The sequence below is a fragment of the Mesocricetus auratus genome, unplaced genomic scaffold (genome assembly GCF_017639785.1).
Source record: "Mesocricetus auratus isolate SY011 unplaced genomic scaffold, BCM_Maur_2.0 Super-Scaffold_100707, whole genome shotgun sequence".
In the NCBI taxonomy this organism is placed as follows: domain Eukaryota; kingdom Metazoa; phylum Chordata; class Mammalia; order Rodentia; family Cricetidae; genus Mesocricetus; species Mesocricetus auratus.
Window position 1 is genome coordinate 2,971,677 of NW_024429269.1, and position 20,123 is coordinate 2,991,799.

At 46.5% G+C, this 20,123-nt stretch overlaps 1 protein-coding gene across 7 annotated transcripts in view; it reads left to right on the forward strand.

Annotated features, from left to right (window-relative positions):
* Positions 1-4,079: 4,079 nt before the first annotated feature.
* Pnoc (prepronociceptin) overlaps positions 4,080-20,123 on the forward strand; it is a 28,362-nt gene continuing 12,318 nt past the window's right edge. The window contains exon 1 of one of the 7 annotated variants that reach the window (XM_040740702.1): positions 4,080-4,130. Coding sequence is in view for 2 of the 7 variants with exons in the window: in XM_021230213.2 (XP_021085872.1) it covers positions 8,992-9,031 (40 nt within the window). In the remaining 5 variants the exon portion in view is untranslated. Of the gene's footprint in view, positions 4,131-7,047; positions 7,202-7,291; positions 7,459-7,971; positions 8,098-8,604; positions 9,032-15,675; positions 15,833-20,123 lie in introns of those variants that run through there. The other 6 variants (XM_013117249.3, XM_005075253.4, XM_013117250.3 and 3 more) reach the window with 6 other exon arrangements.

Consider the following 20,123-nt stretch of genomic DNA (forward strand, 5'->3'; position numbering starts at 1 on the left):
ATATCAGAAGCTCCTCCCTGCATTTCAACCAGCTGCATTCCAGAGTTCTCCAGGGACCATGCCCAGACTCGTACATGGCTAGATGTTGCCTTATTCTAAACACTACCACTTCTAATACATTTATGGTCTTAGTAGCCAAGGTTCAAGGTACAGGATAGGGGATGTGGCTGGAGACAGAGCTTAGTGCTACAAAGTTCAGGGTACAGATCTTGCAGTGACAAGACCACTAATATGGAGCCACACGAGCTGTATGAAGAGCTCCAGGCACACTCTGATACAGACAACCAGAGGGTCATTGTCATTGTTATGTTGGAGCCAGCAGCCCCCAGCTCCTGTGGATAGCAGCATGGGAGGCTTGGCAGGGCAAGCAATAGGAAAATAACTCTGACCATTATTCACCCATGTCCCACAATTAACTTCCATTCCCTCTCAGTGGCTGTACCACCACTCTCTGGTGGGCATGGTTTCATATTCCCCATAACAGGCTGAACTATATACCCTCCCCTCTAAATTCCTACGTTAAATATCTATCCCCAGTACTCAGAATGTCTTTGAAGTCAAGACCTTTGAAGATGTAGATAAGAGCAAATGCAATCGTTAAAATGGACCTTAGTCCAGTATAGCCGGGGTCCTTGTGAGGCAATAATGGCAGACAAAAAGGACAGCCATGTGAAGATTCAGGGAGAAGAGAGTGGCCAATAAACTCCAGAGTCTCTCAAGCAAACCAACCTGGCCTCTAGAACAGTAGGATAATAAATACGTATGGCTGAAACCACTCAGTCAGCAGGGCTCTGCTACTGTAGCCCAAACAAACTGTACGCCCCCTGATCCTGCACCTTGGCTGTGTTGAAGGCAAGCTGACACTTTTCAGTCCACTGAAACCTGTGATTTGTCTTCAGTATCTTAACATTTTGTTCAGAAATGATAAACATCATGTCATTTCTCTCCTCACTTGAACCCCTCTTTCACCACTGTCCTGAACTACAATCAGAGCCTATTGTGAGCCTTGTAACTCTCATCTTCAGAGTCACTGTGGCACAGGCTGTGTTGATCAGCACTTATTAGCATAATTCTTGTGGCCCTGGAAAGCCTCTTGGGCAGGATCCCTTCCGTTCTCACAGCACCAAGCACTGCAATCACTCCTGTGGTCAGTTCCACACGATCCAAGGCAATCACTGGCTCTCTGCATGAAAGGTCTACTCACTAAAATCTAATGTTTATATCCTCTATTCCAGGTAAAATGTCACCAAAAGAGGTGGGGGGTGGGGGTGCGGACAAAGGAGAATCTACCTGACACTATTTGTAGGAATGTAAATTAGTAAAGCCCTTACAGAAAACAGCATTGAGTTTCCTCAAAACAATAAAGTGATAATAGAATTAACATATGATCCATCTATCCATTACCAGACATATATCCAATGACACTAGAATCAGTATGTCATAGCAATAAGGGGACTTTTACATCCAGTGTTTACTATTCACAACAGCTAAGATACAGAATATATGTAAGTGTTGGTGAGCCCATGAATATGGTTTTTGAAGTGGTAAGTTTCTATAGGAAAGCAATGGAATCCTGTTGTATGCAACAATATGTATAGGACTGCAGGACATTATGTTAAGTGAAATAAGCTAAGCACAGAAAAACCAACTCGAAATAAAGGAGCTTTAAGTGTTGAACTTAAGGGCTGTCAGGGGATCAGTGGATAAAAGCATTAGCAACGCACACCTAACCACCTAAGCTGGATCCCTGATCCCATGGTGGAAGGAAAGAATTAGCTCCCAAAAGTAGTTCTATGACATCTACCTACACATACTTCTAATAAATAGTAGATGAACACTTTTTAAAAGCTGTTAAGTGGAGCCGGGCGTTGGTGGCACACGCCTTTAATCCCAGCACTCGGGAGGCAGAGGCAGGCGGATCTCTGTGAGTTCGAGACCAGCCTGGTCTACAGAGCGAGTTCCAGGACAGCCTCCAAAGCCACAGAGAAACCCTGTCTCGAAAAAAAACCAAAAAAAAAAAAAAAGCTGTTAAGTGGAACTTAACTGCTGTGGCGGTACATGCCTAAAGTCCCTGATACTTGGGAAACAGATGCAGGAAGATCATTTAAGCCTAGGAGTTTGAGACCAGCCTCAGCAGCACAGCAAGACACCATCTCAACAACAGAATTACAGTCACAAAAGGAGAAAGTAGAATAGCGATTACCCGAGAGGGAGGAAGGAAGAGGAGGGAACATGGAAGTTGGTTAAGAGGTACAAAAACAGATAAGAGGACTAAGTTCTAGTGTTCTTAATCTCTGAGCCATCTCTCCCAGTCTAGTTCTAGTGTTCTACAACACTATGAGCAATGGTTTGTTGTGTGTTTTAAAATAGCTAGAGCAGAGGATTGGGGTGTTCACACAGAGAAACGACAGACGTTTGAAGTAGCAAAGATGATAGCTGCATCCCACATCATAGACATAAATCACCATCTTATGGTGTTGTGATGGAGTGTTAACGACATTGACTTGGTTAGTCCATGCTGCAGACATGAGTCTCTACCACTCAGAAACCTTAAGTATGGACAATTCTTATGCATTGATTTAAAAACAGAAAACATCTGGGGCTAGAGATGTGGTTCAGTAGTACAGCACCTTTCTTGGTGTATAAGCCCTCGGGTGTCATCCTTAGCACCTGCATTAATAAACAAACAAAGGAATCCAATAGGGAGAACCTATTTCTTAGTCTCTGGCGTCCACCTTGCCCTCAATACTTCAAAAGCTCATCCTTATTTTGACACAGAGTAGAGAGATGGTCTATTTTTAATGTCCTCTTATGTTGTAACTTGAAAGAGTCTTAAAATATGAGGCTGGGTTGCCCTCTTTGGAGAAATGGAAACAGCTTTTCCAGCCAGGACCCTGATGCTGTGGTTACTAGGGAGACCAATTGGCTGGAAGCACCTTAAAACATCAGTAAATCCCAGGCAGGCAGTCACATACCTGGGAGGAAGGTGCCCTCAGCCCTGAGAGGGGAAAACAGCTGGGTGGGTAGAGGTTAGTGGAGTTATCCAGAAGATCAGCAAGATGCTGAGCACTTTCTTCCCCAGCAGCCCCTCCCTAGAGTGGGTCCCATGCCTGTTCTAAAAGTTTGCTCCATCTGCCTCAAGACATACCTTTGGGAACTGCTGGAGTCTACTCCTTAGTTACCACCTCCTACACCCTCAGCTTGGGTCCTTCTCCTGTTAGAGGGAAACCAGCTGCAAAAGCAAGAGAGTGAGGTGAGGTGGCCTCCCTTAGCAAGTGCAAGCTTTCTCATCGCTGCTACAAAAAAACTGGCAGAACTACCGTAACAGAAGATGGGTTGACTCTTCAGAGGGTAATAGTCCATCATGGTGGAGTTCATGGCAGCAGTAGCATACAGTAAGCATTCCTCACAAGATGGTCAATAACAAACCCCACCTCCCAAAAGCCCCATGGCCTTCCAAATAACAGGGGACTGAATATTCAAAACAGCCTATGGGGGACATTTCAGACTCAAAACCAGAACATGGTTTGTGTGTGCACACGCGTGTTTGTGGAACAAAGGACAACCACAGCACCCATTAGTTGCTGACCACCTTGTCTTTGAGACAGAGTCTCTCATTGGCCTCACATTGGTACCTGCTAAATAGGCCACAATGACTGGCTAGCCAGCCCCAGAATCTATCTGACTCCACTCCCCAAGGCTGGGATTATAAGTGCACATCACCATGCCTGAATTTTTTTTAATATAGGATCTGGGGTGTCAAATTTAAGTTACCATGCTTACAAGGTAAGCACTTTACTGAGTTATTTTCCTAGGGCATCTATTCAGTCTGGAAAACAAACGACAGCATGTGACTCTAATTAGTCACCATACTTGTACAACAGGAAAGACAAGGACCTAACAGCTTGATGATTCTGTTACAAGATACATAGGAGAAAGCCCTCATGGAGTGACAAACACGCACCCTACTTTCTGCAGGGCATGTTTCCTCTCTGGGTTCACCCTGTCCCTCCCCTCTATCATAGAAATAGCCTGATGTGACACACACCTTCATTCGTCTCCGAGAGAACCTCCAGACCACTGGCTTCACTTCCCCCATTTGATAAACTAGAAAGAAAACGTCAGAAGTGGTAACTCTTTACATTCCATTTTTTTGTTTTGTTTCGTTTTGTTTTTTGTTTTTCAAGACAGGGCTTCTCTGTGTAGTTTTGTAGACCAGGCTCGCCTCAAACTCATAGAGCTCCACCTGCCTCTGCCTCCCGAGTGCTGGGATTAAAGGCGTGTGCCACCGCTGCCTGGCTACTCTCACTTTTTCTTTCCCTGGATGTGGGATAGGAAAGGATTTAGCTCTATCAACATTCTTTTTTGTTTTGTTTGATTTGGTTTGTGTTTGGGGGGGGTTCTCTGTGTAGCACCTCTGGCTGTTCTGGAACTCTCTTTGTAGACTAGGCTGATATTGAACTCACAGTGATCTGCCTACCTCTGCCTCCCAAATGCTGGGATTAAAGGTCTGTGCCAGCACTGCCTGGCATCTCTCAACATTTTAAGACTGAATGGCAAGTGTTTTGTTCAAGATTTCCCCCTGAGTATAACAACATAAAGTCTAACTCACTAGCTTGAACAAAAGTGTTGGCTGGTTCTATACAGTGTCCTCTTTTTGTCTTGTGACTGTAGTGTCTAGCCTACACTGTCCTGGGCAGCCAAGACACGGGGCAAATCCATGGAAAGCCAGCTCCTCAGTGAAGCCTCAAGAGCACCCCTGTACTGCGTTTTTCCCTCACCTGTTTGGTTTTGCTTACACAGGCATTTCAGTCTTACTGTGAGATGGTGTGTGTTGGGGTCTATGGAGGGTACGGTAAAGAAAGAATTCAGTAGCAGAACTAAGCCAGCCTCTGAGAGCCACTTGCAGCTGGGTGTTGATGAGAGCTCTATGCTGAGACTGGCAGAACTTCCCTGCTGTGCCCAGCCTGAATCCCCAGTCTGGAGAGTCATGAGACCAGCACAGGTTCTGTTATGCTAAGTCCCTGCCTTTGGCATTAAATGTAACACAGCGATGTATAGCTGAACCCTTGATGACATTGGAAATAAAGATTTAAGGGTTTTTCCCCTTCAAAAAAACAGCAGTCTGATCATTGGAAGTCTAGGATCAATGTGGCAGGTTCATAGCCATGGGGGACCCAAAGTCTTCTGTATTTATGTTGAATCTCCTTTAGTCTATGAATTTTGTAATGGATAATATTGATTGTCAACTCCATGGAATTTAGAGTCACCATAGAAACAAACCTCTGGGTGCGTCTGTGAGGGAGTGTCTCCACTAGGTGAACTGAGAAAGAAAGACCCACCCTAAGTGTGGGTAGCAACATTCCTTTGGCTGGGATCCCAGACTGAGCAAAAAGGAGAAACTGAGCTGTAGACCAGCATGCATTGCTCTCTGCTTGCTGGCTGTGCAATGTGGCCAGCTGCATCAGACGCCATTCTATTGCTTCCCACCATGGAAGACTGTACCCCCAAACTGTGAACCAAAATATACCCTTCTCCCCTGGGTTGCTTTTGTTGGGCATTTGTTTCTCACAACAAGAAAAGTAGCTGGTAACCATATGACTTTCTACTTCAAAGTTGCCTCAGAACCAGGACAGAGCTCCAGCAATCATAGTTGCATTCCAGGAAAGGAGTGGACACTGTAAAAGAACTTCCTCGAAATCCCACCTAGAAACCAGTGGTTTGACTTTCACTTGCTACTTCAGTTATGCCAAAGACCAGAGAAATGCAGGGTTTTAGCTAGCAGGCTGTCACTTTTAATAAAAGCAAAGCCCCTGCTCAATAAGGAATAACAAGGGGATGGGAAACTATTGGGCAGGCAGTCAGCAACGTCTGCCCTAGCACATGTGAGATGAGACTCCACCACACCCCAGACTGGAAAGTACAGCAGGGTGCAAAACTGCGCTCCCTAGCCCCACCCATGCCGCTTGTCATATAGAGGGCATGTTGATTTCCTGAAGAGTTTGCACTGGCTGTTTTGACCCGTGGTGAGCAAGTGGACTTCAGTGATCTCATTGCTAGGTGGACACCCTGGTTCCCTGGGCCTTTTTACAGGGAACATGTAAGAGTAGGGATTTTATTCTCAGGATTTGTTCTTAACCTGGGCAAGTGCTTGCTGTTTGCTTTTTGTTGAGACATAATTTCAGCAGGACCAAATTCAGCGTTCTAAACGATGCTTCGCTCACGATTAAACTTTGTGCCTGCAAGTGGTCAGGACAGGCTGGTCCCTCAACCCTACTCCGGCAAGGCCCCAGTCCTTGTCACCTAGACCCGCCCCTTGAGTGGGTGCTCGCTCTCATTGGATGATGAAAGTCTTGCATCCTGGGATATTTTAAATCTTGTTCAGAAAATGAAGATCAGGGTCCTGGTGCAGTTCTCTGGGGCAGGGAAAGAGGACCCACGGGGTTAGGGTAGACTCTAAGCTGCCTGTGAGCCACCTGTCTGCAGGCTGCTCCCTGCCTGAGCTAAGAGGAAAAACGGGGTTCCGCAACAAGGATCGGGTGTCTTCAGCAGCCTCCAATACCCTAAGGTGCAACGGCAGCTTGGAAGCCCCCTGGATGTTGCTGTAAGACTTCAGGTGGCACCAATTAGAGTGAGTAGTGAGGTGGCAGAGAACACAGTACTAGCATTTGCTAAAGGCCTGCACGTCGCAGATGCAAAGAGAACCTCATCACTCTACTCCCATCTTGGGAGCCGGTGCACCCATTCTACAGGAGGGAACCCGAGGCTCACAGGAGACACACTAACTCCAAGGAAGAAAGCTGAAATCGCAGCGCCCCTGCCGAGCTCGTGCTCTCTGATGTGTACTGTGCCGTGCTGTGGGCACCTGTGGAAAATGCCCCCAGAACCACCCTGGTCTGGCCTAGAGCTTGCCACTCCAGTGGGGCCAGGACATCAGGAGGGGGCTCAGCTCAGCCCTTCCCTGAGCCAGTGGGAGGTGGGCACGAGCTCCCCCTCCCTCCCTGTGTGTTGCCTGATGCTCATTCCTCAGGCAGAGAGGGTACTGAAGAAGACTCCAGGATTTGGGGTCTGCCTCATCCCTTGTCACTAGGAGTCTGTTTTTCTGAGTGACTTGCCAGCTCTCCCTGGCTGGCCATCCTCACAGTGGCTCTGAAAGCAACCGGAGAGGCAGCTGAGGGATCCTGGCTGATCCGGAGCCCAGGTGAAGCAAGCTAGAGGCTGGATTGATGGGGAGGTTGGCGTGTCACAAGTCTGAACGCAGAGCAGGGGAGGGTCCAGGCAGGCAGGATTGTAGTTGGGTTGTTTGGTTGATGAAGGGGGTCAGCGTAGGCATGTGTCATCATCGAGGTAGGCAGGGAAGGGGAGGGCTGTGCGTGGGGGGAGGATATATATGCTGGTGTGGCTGACACAGAAGAACAAACCTCACATCTGAGAGAGCCCTGTGACAGACAGCGTCAGGTAGGCAATGCATGTGACCCCAGCACCAGCCGGCTGGCACTATCTGCCCGGAGCCTCTCAGGAAAAGCAGGACAGCCTGGCCGGCTCCTCCACCTCTGTCTTTTGTCCACTGTGGCTGCTTGCTGGCCTCTTGTGAGATTATGGCTTCATTCATCTTATTCTCAGGGTTCCGATGGTAGAGAAGGGGGAGGGCTGAGGGCTGGCTAATCTCAAAGAGAAATGAGAAAGAAAGCTGAACTTGGAAATGAGGAAAAGTTTTGCTTTCCCAGTTGTGGCTCCGACTGGGGGACAGATACACATGGAAAAGGTGGCTACAGGGACAGAGGGCAGACACTGGGAAGGGGCTTCCATTCAGAGCAGCCCGAGGAAGCCCCTGGCACACCTTATGAGGGTTTTTTTGTTCTGTGGCTTCCTGCCCTTTGTGCAAGCATCTGCTCTAGTGTCATTGGATCTGATGTCATTCCGGTTTGAGTTCTCGTACACCTTAGTGGGAATTGTTAAGAATATGGGGGAAAGACAGACCCGAGGGTTGAGCTTCACCTGTGTGCATGGCTGAGCGCAGTCAGTCGCTGGCTGGATGGATTTCATGGGCGTTTCTGAAGGCATGACCTTGGTCCTCCGATCCTGGGTTGTTTCGAGGTAGTACCCTTTCTTTCTTGATATCTTTCCCTCCACTGCCCGTCTGTCCCACCCAAAGGTCTCTCTGCCCAGGTTGCATGGAACTCTCTCACGTCAGAGCATCTGAACTCTGTCTGCCCTCTCTCAGCCTTCTCTTTCTCCTCCTCCTCTCTTTGTGAGTCTCTTCCCCCTCCCTTCCCAACCCATCCTCTCCTCTCCCCCATCTCCCTTTGAATATGGGCAAGTTCGGAGGGGAATTTCAAGTAAGGCAGGATGATTCGGAAGGGGGGCTATTTAAAGCATGCCGCTTTGGACTTGAATACCCCAAGCCTGGGCTTAAACATCTGTGTTTAGCTTCCTCCAGCAGCTCATAATTGCCCCAATTATAACCAATAACATTGTTCGGCAGACTAACAAAAGCTGAGCTCCACACGGCATTTGCCAGCAAGCCCAAACGAGAGTTTTCATCACAGAGGGAGAAAAGTAACTGCCCGGCTTCGTATCAAAACCTCCCAAAGAGAATGCTGTGATTTCTCGCTGCCTGTGGGTGGATGCTGCACACACCCTCCTTTTTCTCATTTATGAAGCCTAGCAGGGAAATATTCGACAAGCTTCCATCAGTGCCATGATACCTTAACAGAAAGGATTCGTATTCCTTGCGCTTGCTGAGTCTTCTGCAGGGACAGCTGCCCCAGACAGCTCCTGAGTAGCAGGAACAGCCGCACTTTTCCAGGTGACACCCAGCGCTGTCTGCGGAAGGTACTCTGGTGCAGCTGAGGGTCGTCTTCTTCAGGTGCAGCAGCCCTGCCTCATCAGCTGAAGTCTGAGGGCACTTAGGGCTGCAGAAAACTCAGCAGGTTTTGCATCGCCAGTGAAGGGAGTAATTGCAGGATTAGATGTTAGCCGAGCCTGAGAATGGAGCTGTCACCAAGCAATTCCATCTTCAATCAATCAGGTATTTATCAGCTGCACCCCACCAGGCAAGGGAGGCATGGGGCTCTATAGATTCAGCAGAGGTGCTAATAACAGCACTTTACTTTGTGCAGTGATTTACGCACCTCGCACCCATTATCTCCAGCAACAACCCTGAAAGGCAAAAAAAATCATTATCTCAGAGTTGCAGGGACAAGACCCAGTGCAGCAAGCAAGCACAGCCCAGGGCAGCTGTCCTAGGTCTGGTGCTCACACCCCTTAAGGTCTGTGATGCTGGCAAAGGAGTAGCAGCACAGACAGTCAGGAAGCAATTCGAGATAATGGGATAATACAGCGCTGGGTGTGATCAGTCCTACACTTGAAGTCCAGAGAGTCAATGCTGGAGGAACTTGAGGAAGGGCACCTCCTCCAGGGGCTGAGGCCAGTGGGAAAACGGTTAAAATCCGGGTGGGCTGGAGGTTTGAAGGCAGCTAGAACAAAAGCACAAAAGAAAGGCAAAGGAATTCATATTTCTTGAAGTTACCAATGGCAGGCAGTAAGCTAAGCTTACACACACACACACACACACACACACACACACACACACACACACAGTGATGATGAGAGGGGTTTAGTCCTTTATTGTTCACTTGCAATGATATGGTTCAAAGACCCTTCCTTCCCCAACTCCACAGCTCACACAGACCATAAGAAAATGCTTACGTCTCCTGTACTCTGGGTCATCGGGCATTTTAGGAGAGGATGAACACATCCCAGAGAATGAGAGGCATCATAACATCGGCTTTTGGGGGTTGAGTTCTTGGGAACTCATTAGACAAACGGGATCTTTGAAACACTTCTCCTTCAATGCCTACAGCTGCTCCCACAACCTCATGTAACCACAAACTAGCTGTGAGGTTTGGGGCACACCAATTTTTCGTTTGGTGGGGGAAAGGGGCCACAAGTTGATTTTTCTGAGCATTGTCACCCTCAATAGGCTACCACCACTTTAATCATCAACTTTGCATGGTCCTGGGTCTGTCAGAATTCCGGCAGCTGCTTAGGCATTGCAGCAGCATAGGCTAGCCAGGTGGGAGAAGCTGGACTTGCCTCCCTGACAAGCAGCCAAGGCCCTGCAGCCTACAGTGTCATAGTCAGCCCCCCTTCTCCTCACGCTAGCCCTGTGATCTTCCCTCATCCTGTCACCCCATTCATCCTTTCATTCATCCGACTGTAAACGTGCGTGGTGTTCCTGGGAGGAGCCGAGCAACGTGCGTGCCAGTGGTGCAGAGCCGTCCATCATCAGCTTTCTCCCAACGCACAGCCGAAGGCTCAAAATGTGAGTGAGCCCAGACCAGTGCCCTCCAAAGGGGCTTACCTACCCACGTACCTACTAGGGTACTAGAAATTGAGATGCCAAATTATTTTTTATTTTAGCACACACACACTACACACACACACACACACACACACACACACACACATGCATATAGGCACACTTTCTCCTGCAGACACATGTGGAAGCCAGAGGTCAACATCAGGCATCTTCCTCTATTGTTCTCCACCTGCTTTATTTTAGCAGAATCCCTCACTAAGCCTGGAAATCCTGGTTTAGCTAGACTGACTGGAGACAAGCCAGCAGGAGCCACTTGTCCCTACCCCAGCCTCAGCACTGGGGTTACAGGCACACAATACTACTCCTAGCCATACTATATGGGTTCTGGGGTTCTGAGCACAAGTCTTCATGCTTATGCAACAAGCATTTTATATACCAAGTCATCTCCCTGCCCCCTAAATCTTACCTTTCTTAATTTGCTCATTAATGGATTTTATATAATATACGTAACATTCATGAAGAGGTTGAGAATGTATATTCAAAACTGATTCCTAGAGTAACTGTGGTTAATGACAATTAATTCTTTATTCCAAAATAACCAATACAGAGGATTTAGAACATTGGCTACACAAAGGAATGATAAATGCTCAAAACAATAGTTGTACCAACTCACCCCAATCTGACTGTTACACATTGCACACATGTGTGGAAATAACACACTGTGCCTCCATAAATATGTGTAATTGTGTCAACTAAAACTTTCTTTAAAACTGGTTGCTGGAGATGCAAAACTAAAGACACTGAAAGACTATATAGTCTAGATTCATCATTGTCTTCCTATCTGGGATTTCTGATCATTTTAAAAAGAACATAGAGTGAATTTATAAAAGCAAACAAAGCTTTAAAAGTTCGTTTAAACTATCTTGATAGTGTATGTGGCAGCATTTGCCAGAATCAGGAAGGTGATTCCCTCGAGATGTGTGACAGCCTAAAGGACATGTGTCTGGCTTCCCTCCTGGCCCTTTGTGGAACCCAGATGCACCTTTACGAGCTTCATCTGTGGCTGTCTGAAGCCATTGCCCTGTGGTATCATCCATCCCCTTCCCTCCTTCTTTCTTCTCCTACTGGTCGAGGGCATTCATAAAATCAAAGGATATTACTAACCATCTTGTGCGACTGCCTGTTTTAGAAGAAGATAAATTGAGGCCCAGGAAAACAGTGTCATGCCTAAGATCAGGCAAGTAACAACAGAATCAGATCTAGAGCCCAGGACTTTGTCTCTAAGCACAAGGCTCTTTGTCATTCACAGCTCTTCCCGGGCACCCTTGACCCACTTAGGGTAGACAAGGGCCTTGCTCCGTATAGGGTAGGCAGGTGTCTTGGTCCATATAAGGTAGGCAGGTGTGTCGCTGGATTTTCTTGTCCCTCCAGGTCCCACCACTTCAGCCCCAAATGAACACAAAGAGATGCTATATTAATTATTAAAATGTTGGCAGGTGACTAGGGCTTTTTATTGGCTAGCTCTCTCTTAATTATTAACCTATTTCTATTAATCCATATATTTCCACGTTGTCTTGGCTTACCAGAGAATGCCAGGGCCTGTTACTCCTTAGCCAGCTACATGGCATCTCTCACGGTGCCTTTCTGCCTACCTGTCCAAGAATTCTCCTCTTCTCCTACCCCCGCCTATCTTCCTGCCTTCGGCCAAACTGTGTTTTATTCATCAACCAATAAGAGAAACATATATACAGAAGGACATCCCCCATCACAGGTGCCTTGTTCCATATAAGGTAAACAGGTATCTTGATCCACATAGGGTAGGCCAGTATCTTGGTTCACATTAGGTAGGCAGGTTCCTTTGTCCAATAAGGTAGGCAGGGGCCTTGGTCCACACAGGGTAGGCAGGGGCCTTGGTCCACCCACACAGGGTAGGTAGGTGCCAGCAGACAGGTACCTTGGTCCACATAAGGTAGGCAGATGCTTTGATCCACAAAGAGTAGACAGGTGCTCTATGCCCTAACCCTCTAAGTCCTTCCCTTCCTCTCTGAGTAGAAATTGAGAACAGGAAATAGAGCTTGGAAAGAAAGTAGTCTCCCTGGGTAAGAGCAAGCCATACTCTATACAGAAGTTTTAGCTGTTGTTACCCCAGATTTTGTTCCCTGGGTGATGAGAAAGCCTACGATTCTTTGGTGCTTCTATTAGAGAATGAGGATGGGACTCCTTCCTCCTAGAAGTATGTGTGGCCTCTTCCCTTTCATCAATGTGGTATACAGAATACCATTCTTTACAGGTTATAGATGAACTTTATAGTCATCTATAACCCTGAAATCCAAAGGTAACTTAATCTATCTTTCTGGGACAAATGCAAGTTCATAGGGGTTAAGCGGCTTGCCTGGTGAATAAATAGCAGAGCCCGCCTGTGATGGAGACCCAGGAATGAGGAAGACCCTGCACTCCCTGATGATGTATAGCCGATAGAGTGTGAGTGCCACTTGCTGAACCAGGGAAAGGAACCGAGCCGGTCCTCCAAATGAGCTCACATAAAGACAGATCATCAGAGCTTACGCTTAGGGGTCCAATCCCCACTCCGCTACTTCACAATGCATCCCTCCCGGCCTCAGTCTCCTCAACTGTAAAGTGGAGTTGGCAGCACTTAGGCCATAGGATGGAACCTCACAAAGTCATTGGTTCTCAACAGCTTTCAGTCATGGGGAATCCTTCCCAACACGATTCCCTCACAGTTTGCTATGCTTTTCAAAGCATAAACCTTGTATAGAGTCAGAACACGGGTTCACATACCCGAGTTTAAGTCCTAGCTGTGCTATTTGTCATCTGGTTCACCTTAGGCAAATTGCTTAACCTTTGTGAATTGATGTTTATCCCAGAAAGGAGGGTAAAGTTACCTCCAAGTGATAGGGCTGTAGATGAGAATAAATATTATCTACAGCCTATAGGGAACAATATTCCCTGTGTCACTGGTGGAAAGAGAGCCCCCTCCCCTTCTTCACCGATAGCACCTGGGCCGCAGGCTTCTCCCAGGTCAGGGAATGAAACAGAAGTCTCACTTCAGCTCTCCCTGCACGTGTTCTCATCCAACAGAAAAGCAACTAATTGTGTTGCCCTTGGAGGCAAGAGTACGTGCAAGCAGATTAAGACTAAATCACAGTAGTGTCTTATCTTTTTAAACAGCAAGATGCAATCAAATTTATAAGGTGCCATTATCTACACAAAAGGTAATTAAACCTTTCTTTATCCAATACAAAATGGCCTGATTATAGGATTGCCACAGTGAATGGCTAGTAGCTCCGGGCTCCATTATGAAATGGAAGCCATTAAAAACTCAAACATCATCAGGCACATTGTGCTTACTGAAGGCCAGTCATTATTTCTGGATAATCAACAAATGGGGGGGTGCATCATCTTCAAGTGGGGGGAAACTCATCTTCACCTTGCAGTTGAGAGGACTAGGGCTCTGGGGAGTAAATTAAGTTGCCCTATGTCACACAGTTACAAAGTGTATAGTTTAAGCATGAACTATATAAACTATTCTGTTCCCTTCTACTGGACACCAGTGTGTGTGCACAGTTCTGAGCCAGCACACATCTGGGGTTTGGGCTTCTTTTATCTGTTGTTGGAGGGGTGTGAGAGTGTATGTGAATGTGTGTATGTGTGTGTTTATGTGTGTGCATCTTCATGTGTGCATATGTATATGTATGTGGGGGGGGACTTTTTAGGATACAGTCTTATTCTGCAGTCCAGACAGGCCTTTGATTCGCAGCAATCCTCCTGCTTCAGCCTCCCAGGTACTAGGATATATGCCAACATGCCAGACATGTTGTTTAGACTTCTTTAAAATTAAAAGAACTTTTAGAGTTGGGACTGAAGCTCAGGTGGTGGAGTGCTTGCTTGGCATGCACAAAGACCTCCATTAGATCCCCAGTACCACATTAACTGGGAGTAGTGGCACATGGCCTGTAATCCCAGTACTTGGGAGATAGGCGTAAGAGGGTCAAAAGGTCAAGTCATTCTCATAAGTTCAAGGGCAAAGTGAGCTACATGACACACTGTCTCAAAAATAAAATATATCATTACTTTTAAAAATTTAAAACTGGCTGGTGTGATGGTGGCCCATGGCCTTAATGCAGCACTCAGGATGCAGAGGCAGGAGGATCTCTGGGAATTTGAGGCCAGCCTGGTCTACAAAGTGAGCTCCAAGCCAGCCAAAGTTACGTAGTAATACGCTGTCTCAAAAGAGAGAGAGAGAGAGAGAGAGAGAGAGAGAGAGAGAGAGAGAGAGAGAGAGAGAAATGAGGTGAAGGGAAAGAAGAATAAATAAGTACAGAAAGAGGAAGAAGGGGAGGAAGAGGAAGAGGAAATGGAGGGTGGATGCAAGGCCATCAAGTACAGACAGGAGGAGGGTCTGATTCAAACCAGAGAGAGCTGAGAAGTCCTCAGCAAAAGCCAGCCCCAAAGGGTTTGTGTTTTCCATGGAGCCAGCAGCAGAGGCTGATTGTCCCAGGACCACACCCCTAAATCCCATTGACCACAAATTGTAAATGACAAATACCAGTCAAAACGCCAACACCGCCTGCCCATAGACCTGCTGATGGAGACCATGAGTACTCTCGGCTGGGGCTTCTCATTTACATCTGTCGCCGCTTATCAACTGGGCAAAGACTTGTCTTAAACATTCTAGGCATGAGCTAAAGGAACCGGCCCTTTCTTTTGTGACATATGGCCACTGCCATCATGTGGCGATAAAGGGAACAGCTGCACTGTTCTGGATAGATCCTACAACAACAACAAAAAAAAGTTTCCTAACTAGAAATGCAAACACTGAGCTTCCTATGAAACAGAGAAGCAATTACCAGATAATAATTGGGAGACACTAACAAGAGACTCACAGAGGCATGCTGAAGACTGCCTTCTAGAATATTGATTTTTGTATTATAGCTAGTGAGCTGTATTTTCACTTCAAAGAAGCCTTCCCATTGCTGGTCTACCAACTCCTACTTAACCTTGGCAGACCTAGCATGGGACACAGCCCAGCCATGGCCCTTGGTGACCAGTCTCCTAGCAGACATGCACCAGCGTATCTGCTTAGGATAACATCTTACCTTACTAGGATGACATAAAAACTAGCCTCCTCTTCTCCCTGCTCAGACAGGACGATTTGCTAACAAAGACTTTGTGGATGGTTCGGGTCCTGAGGCAGCTCCTGTGTCATGAGCGCACTGGACCCCCAATGAGGCAGTGGCTCCAGAATATCCCTCAGCCCCACATTTGCAGAGAAAACTGAAGGGGTTCCTGAGATCGCCCACTGTCTTTTGTCATTTTTTTCACTGAGCAGATCCTAAAGTTTGTGTCTTAGCCTGGGTACCTGGCAGACAGAGAGAATGACAGGACAGGATCTCTGCTCCCCAGGAAGTCCCAGGCCAGTGGGAGAAACAGACCTGGAAGTACAAGGTTACAATTGATGATGTGGGGAGGACATAGTGACATTACAAGGTGAGTGCTATGCTCTGGCTTTCTTTCATAAAGTGTTATAGATTGGGTGCCGGTTTCACTGTTTACAAACATGAACCCACTGATGATAGTATGATATAGTTCCTAAGATGGTCCTATTTTTACAGCGAGGAACTCAGAGATCGGGTACAGCCAACAAGCTACAGAGCCAATGATCTGAGCCCAGGACTCATTTCCCAAGATGATCAGATAAGAAAACCCACATTACACAACTCTACTCTGGTTAGCCAATGTGACAGACAGAGTCCTGAGTCCCACTTGTTTCCCATGGTAACATTGCCTTGGGATGCCACAACAGCAGCAAAGACTGATCTAGCTCAAGCCGGTCCAGTGATGGCTTTCTGGAGTGGGACATTCCTGACATGGAGATACAGTACTCTGACAGAGGCAACAGTCAGTGACAACATAAAAACGTCAGCAACCTGACATAGGTGAGAGTTGTGCTCAATGGGCCTGGATGTGATGTCAAGATGAGTGACGGGATGAGGTAAACCAGTGGCCAGATAAGTCCTTGGAACATCTGACAGCCATGGGCATTATAGAATTATTTTAAGAATGAAGTAGTGTCATCCAATGGCTTGGAGGGAGGCCAGATCATTAGGTGGACTAATTAGGAGATGATTACAATAATAAGGCAATAAATCTCAACTAGACACTGGCTGTTGGGATAAAGAAGGAAAAAATTGCATTTGAGAGACACTCATGGATACAGATGTCTGGGTGCTTTATTTATTAGCCCAAGACATCCCACCATCTGAAGATAAAGCACAAGCTTTCTAGGAGACAGACAAGACCTGTTCCATCTGAACCCAGTCCCCTTTCAGCAGGTGCTAACCTTGAAGAAGATACACAGGTTCCCCAGGCTACCAGTCTACTCGCCACATTCACAGGCTACGGTCCTAGATCTCCTGGGGTTCCTGTTACTAAATACTCATTTGACACACACTCACTGACTTCAATATCTGCTGAGGGCTGGGACTATATAGCTCAGTTGGTACAATGCTTGCCTAGTATTAATGAAGCCCTAGGTTTGATACCCAATACTGTATAAATTGGGCTTGGTGGTGTACACTGGAATCCCAGACCTTGGGTGGTGGAAATAGAAGGATCAGAAGTTCAAAGTTATTTTCAGCTACACAGGGGGTCTAAGGACAGCCTGAGCTACATGAGACTCCATTTCAAAAGAATGAACAAACAAAAATCTACTGAACACCCTTCTAATTATTATTCCCTAGGTCTGAAGTGCTTCTTGGTACACGAGAACACAGTGGTCTTCCAATATGGCTCCTTGATAGCTTCTGTTGCATGCCCCCTCCTTACTCCTATGGACTGACTCCTCACCCATGCTTCTCAGACTTTGTCATGCGGACAAGCCAGCTAGGAATAGCGCTAATAACACAGATCCTGAGATGACGGCTGTGGGTAGGGCCCAAGATTTTACACTTCTCAGAAGACTCCAGCAGACAGCATTAGAAGGCAAACTCATAGATTTCTCAGAATCATCTGATGAAAAAGCAATGAAAACTTGATTTTTAAATTCTCTATGCAGAAAAGTTACATATAGTAAAATGCACAGACTCTAAATCTACAATTTGATGGATTTTGGAAAACATATGCACCCCTTGCTGGGTGGTGGTAGCACACATCTTTAATCCCAACACTTGGGAGGCAGAGGCAGGCATGTCTCTGTGAGTTTGAGGCCAGCCTGGTCTACAGAGTGAGATCCAGGGTTCTAGGACAGCCAGGGCTACACAGAGAAATTCTATCTCAAATATATATATCCCTTATGGACTCAATAAAGAATGTCAATATTTCTAGAAAGTTTGTAAATGGAGCTCTAATTGGTCTAAATAATTAAAAAACAGAGTCGGTTGTAGAGGAAAATGCTGAGAGATCAGAGACAAGAAGGAACCAGCTAAAGCCACCTTTACCTCATTAGCTTCCCAGCAGAAAAGATAGTGAGTTCATATTTCCTCCAGCCTATATCCTCTCTCCGCCCAGCCATCTTACTTCCTGTCTGTCTGTACAGACCTCCAGACCTCTATGGTTAGCCAGTGGCAAGCTCTACCCTCTGACCTTCAGACAAGCTTTATTTGTACAAGCAAGATACATATGTTGTATATATTATATGTATGTGGTATATATGTGTATATATGTACATATAATACACACAGACACACACAACACACACCCATATGGCTCCAACCTTCATTTCTGTACATACACACACACACACAGCCACCCATACCCATATGGTTCCAGTAAAGGATCTCAATGTTTCTAGAGAGTTTCTGTTCCACCTTCATTTCTGTTGCTGTGACAAAACTCCCTGACACAAGAAAGAATTTAGAGGGCTGGAGAGTTAGCTCGGCAGTGAAGAGCACTTGCTGTTCTTTGCACCCATGACAGAGAGCGCACAACTGCCTGTCATTTTAGCTCCAGGAGATCCATTGCCCTATTCTGGCCTCTGAAGGCACCATCATATATGTGGTATACACACACAGAGAGACACATGTACAAAAATGAAAAATAATTATTTTAAAAGCAACTTCTTTACACTTACAATTTCAGTTTGCAGTCTGTCACAGCAGAGAAGCCATAGCGACAGGGGCTTGCAGCAACTAGTCATCTCACATTTGCATCTAGAGCAAGGGAGACAAAGGCAGCCTTGCTTCTTTGCTTGCTCTCAGTTGACTCTCTCCTCTCTAACACTGATCAAGACCTCCTGCCCAGGGAACGGTACCACCCACAGCGGGCCAGGTCTTCCTACATCAGTTGATCAATGCAGTCCCACAGACATGCCCCTGGGCCAGCCTGATCTAGACAATCCCTCATTAAGACTCTCTTCAAGGGTGACTCTAGGTGTCAAGTTAACAATTAAAACTAGTTTCTGTTCCTCCTTCCATTCAATCCCAACTAAAGAGGGTTCAACCCAAAATGGCATAGTACAAGGAAGTAGTTTCCTGATTCAAGACATTTGTTCTAAGGATGTTGAGTCAGGGTTCTCTAGAGGAGCAGAACTGATAGGATTAATGTATATGTTCAGATATATATACATATATATATGGTATTTATTAAAGTGACTTACAGGGTGTGGTCCAGTACTCCAATAATGACTATCTATCAATGAAAAGTCCAAGAATCCAGTAATTGTTCAGTCCATGAGGCTGGATATCTCAGTTGGTCTTCAGTATAAACCAGAGGGCATGTGACCTACTTCTTCCTGGCTCCAAATAATGTACACTGGAATCCCAGACCTTGGGTGGTGGAAATAGAAGGATCAGAAGTTAAAAGTTATTTTCAGCTACATAGCTGAAAATAGCTCCCAATAATGTTATCATCTCATGCATTTACCAAGGGATTAGCCTATTTGTTATGTCAGTACCCTCATGATGTCATCACACATGAACCAGAGTAGTAATTTACTAAGAGTCTACATGGTGTGCGTGTGTGTGTGTGTGTGTGTGTGTGTGTGGGTGTGTGTGTGTGTGGGTGTGTGTGTGGTATGCGGGTGTGCTTGCATAGTGTGTGGGGGTGTGCTGATCCTGTGTGTGGAGGCCCAAGGTTGACTTCAGATATATTCTAATTATTAACTAGACTATATATGGGGAAGCAGGTTCTCTCACTTAGACCTGGAGTCCACTGATTCAACCACTCATTTGTCCACCTTGTTCTGGGGACCGCCTGTCTCCGCTGCACTGGTATTGCCGGTGGTCCGCCAACACCACTCAGCATTTGCTGAGTAGGATCCAATCACCAGTCCTCACTTGCATAGCAAGCACTCTACCCACTAAGCCATTTCCCCCTACCTCCTCCTACTTGTGTTTGGTCTGTTCAAGCTGTCTACCAAGATTTACCATCATAGATTACAACATAAGGACTCCGAGAAGACACAAATACTCAGACCACAGCAGGAGCTCAGTTCTGATGTGGATGACAGACAGGGTACACATGGGAGCTCCCTGGGAGAGAGAATTGAGGGACAGCATTCATAGTCAGGCCAGAGAAGAAGAGAGGAGGCATTTTAGTCACTCATCCCCCTGCCTCAGCCTCCTGAGAAACAGGATGAGAAACTATGCCACACTCAGATCCTCCTCTGTTCCTTGGAAACCTTGGCCCTGACAGGTCACATCTTATCTTCCTAACAGGCCTATGGTAAGGCGTGTGCCATGCTTTCTCTTTTATGGCTATGGAAACTGAGATTTGAAGAGGCTCACTTAAAGGCACTCATTGGTCAGGAAGCAATGCCTCTGGCCTCCAGGAAAGCTGTTTC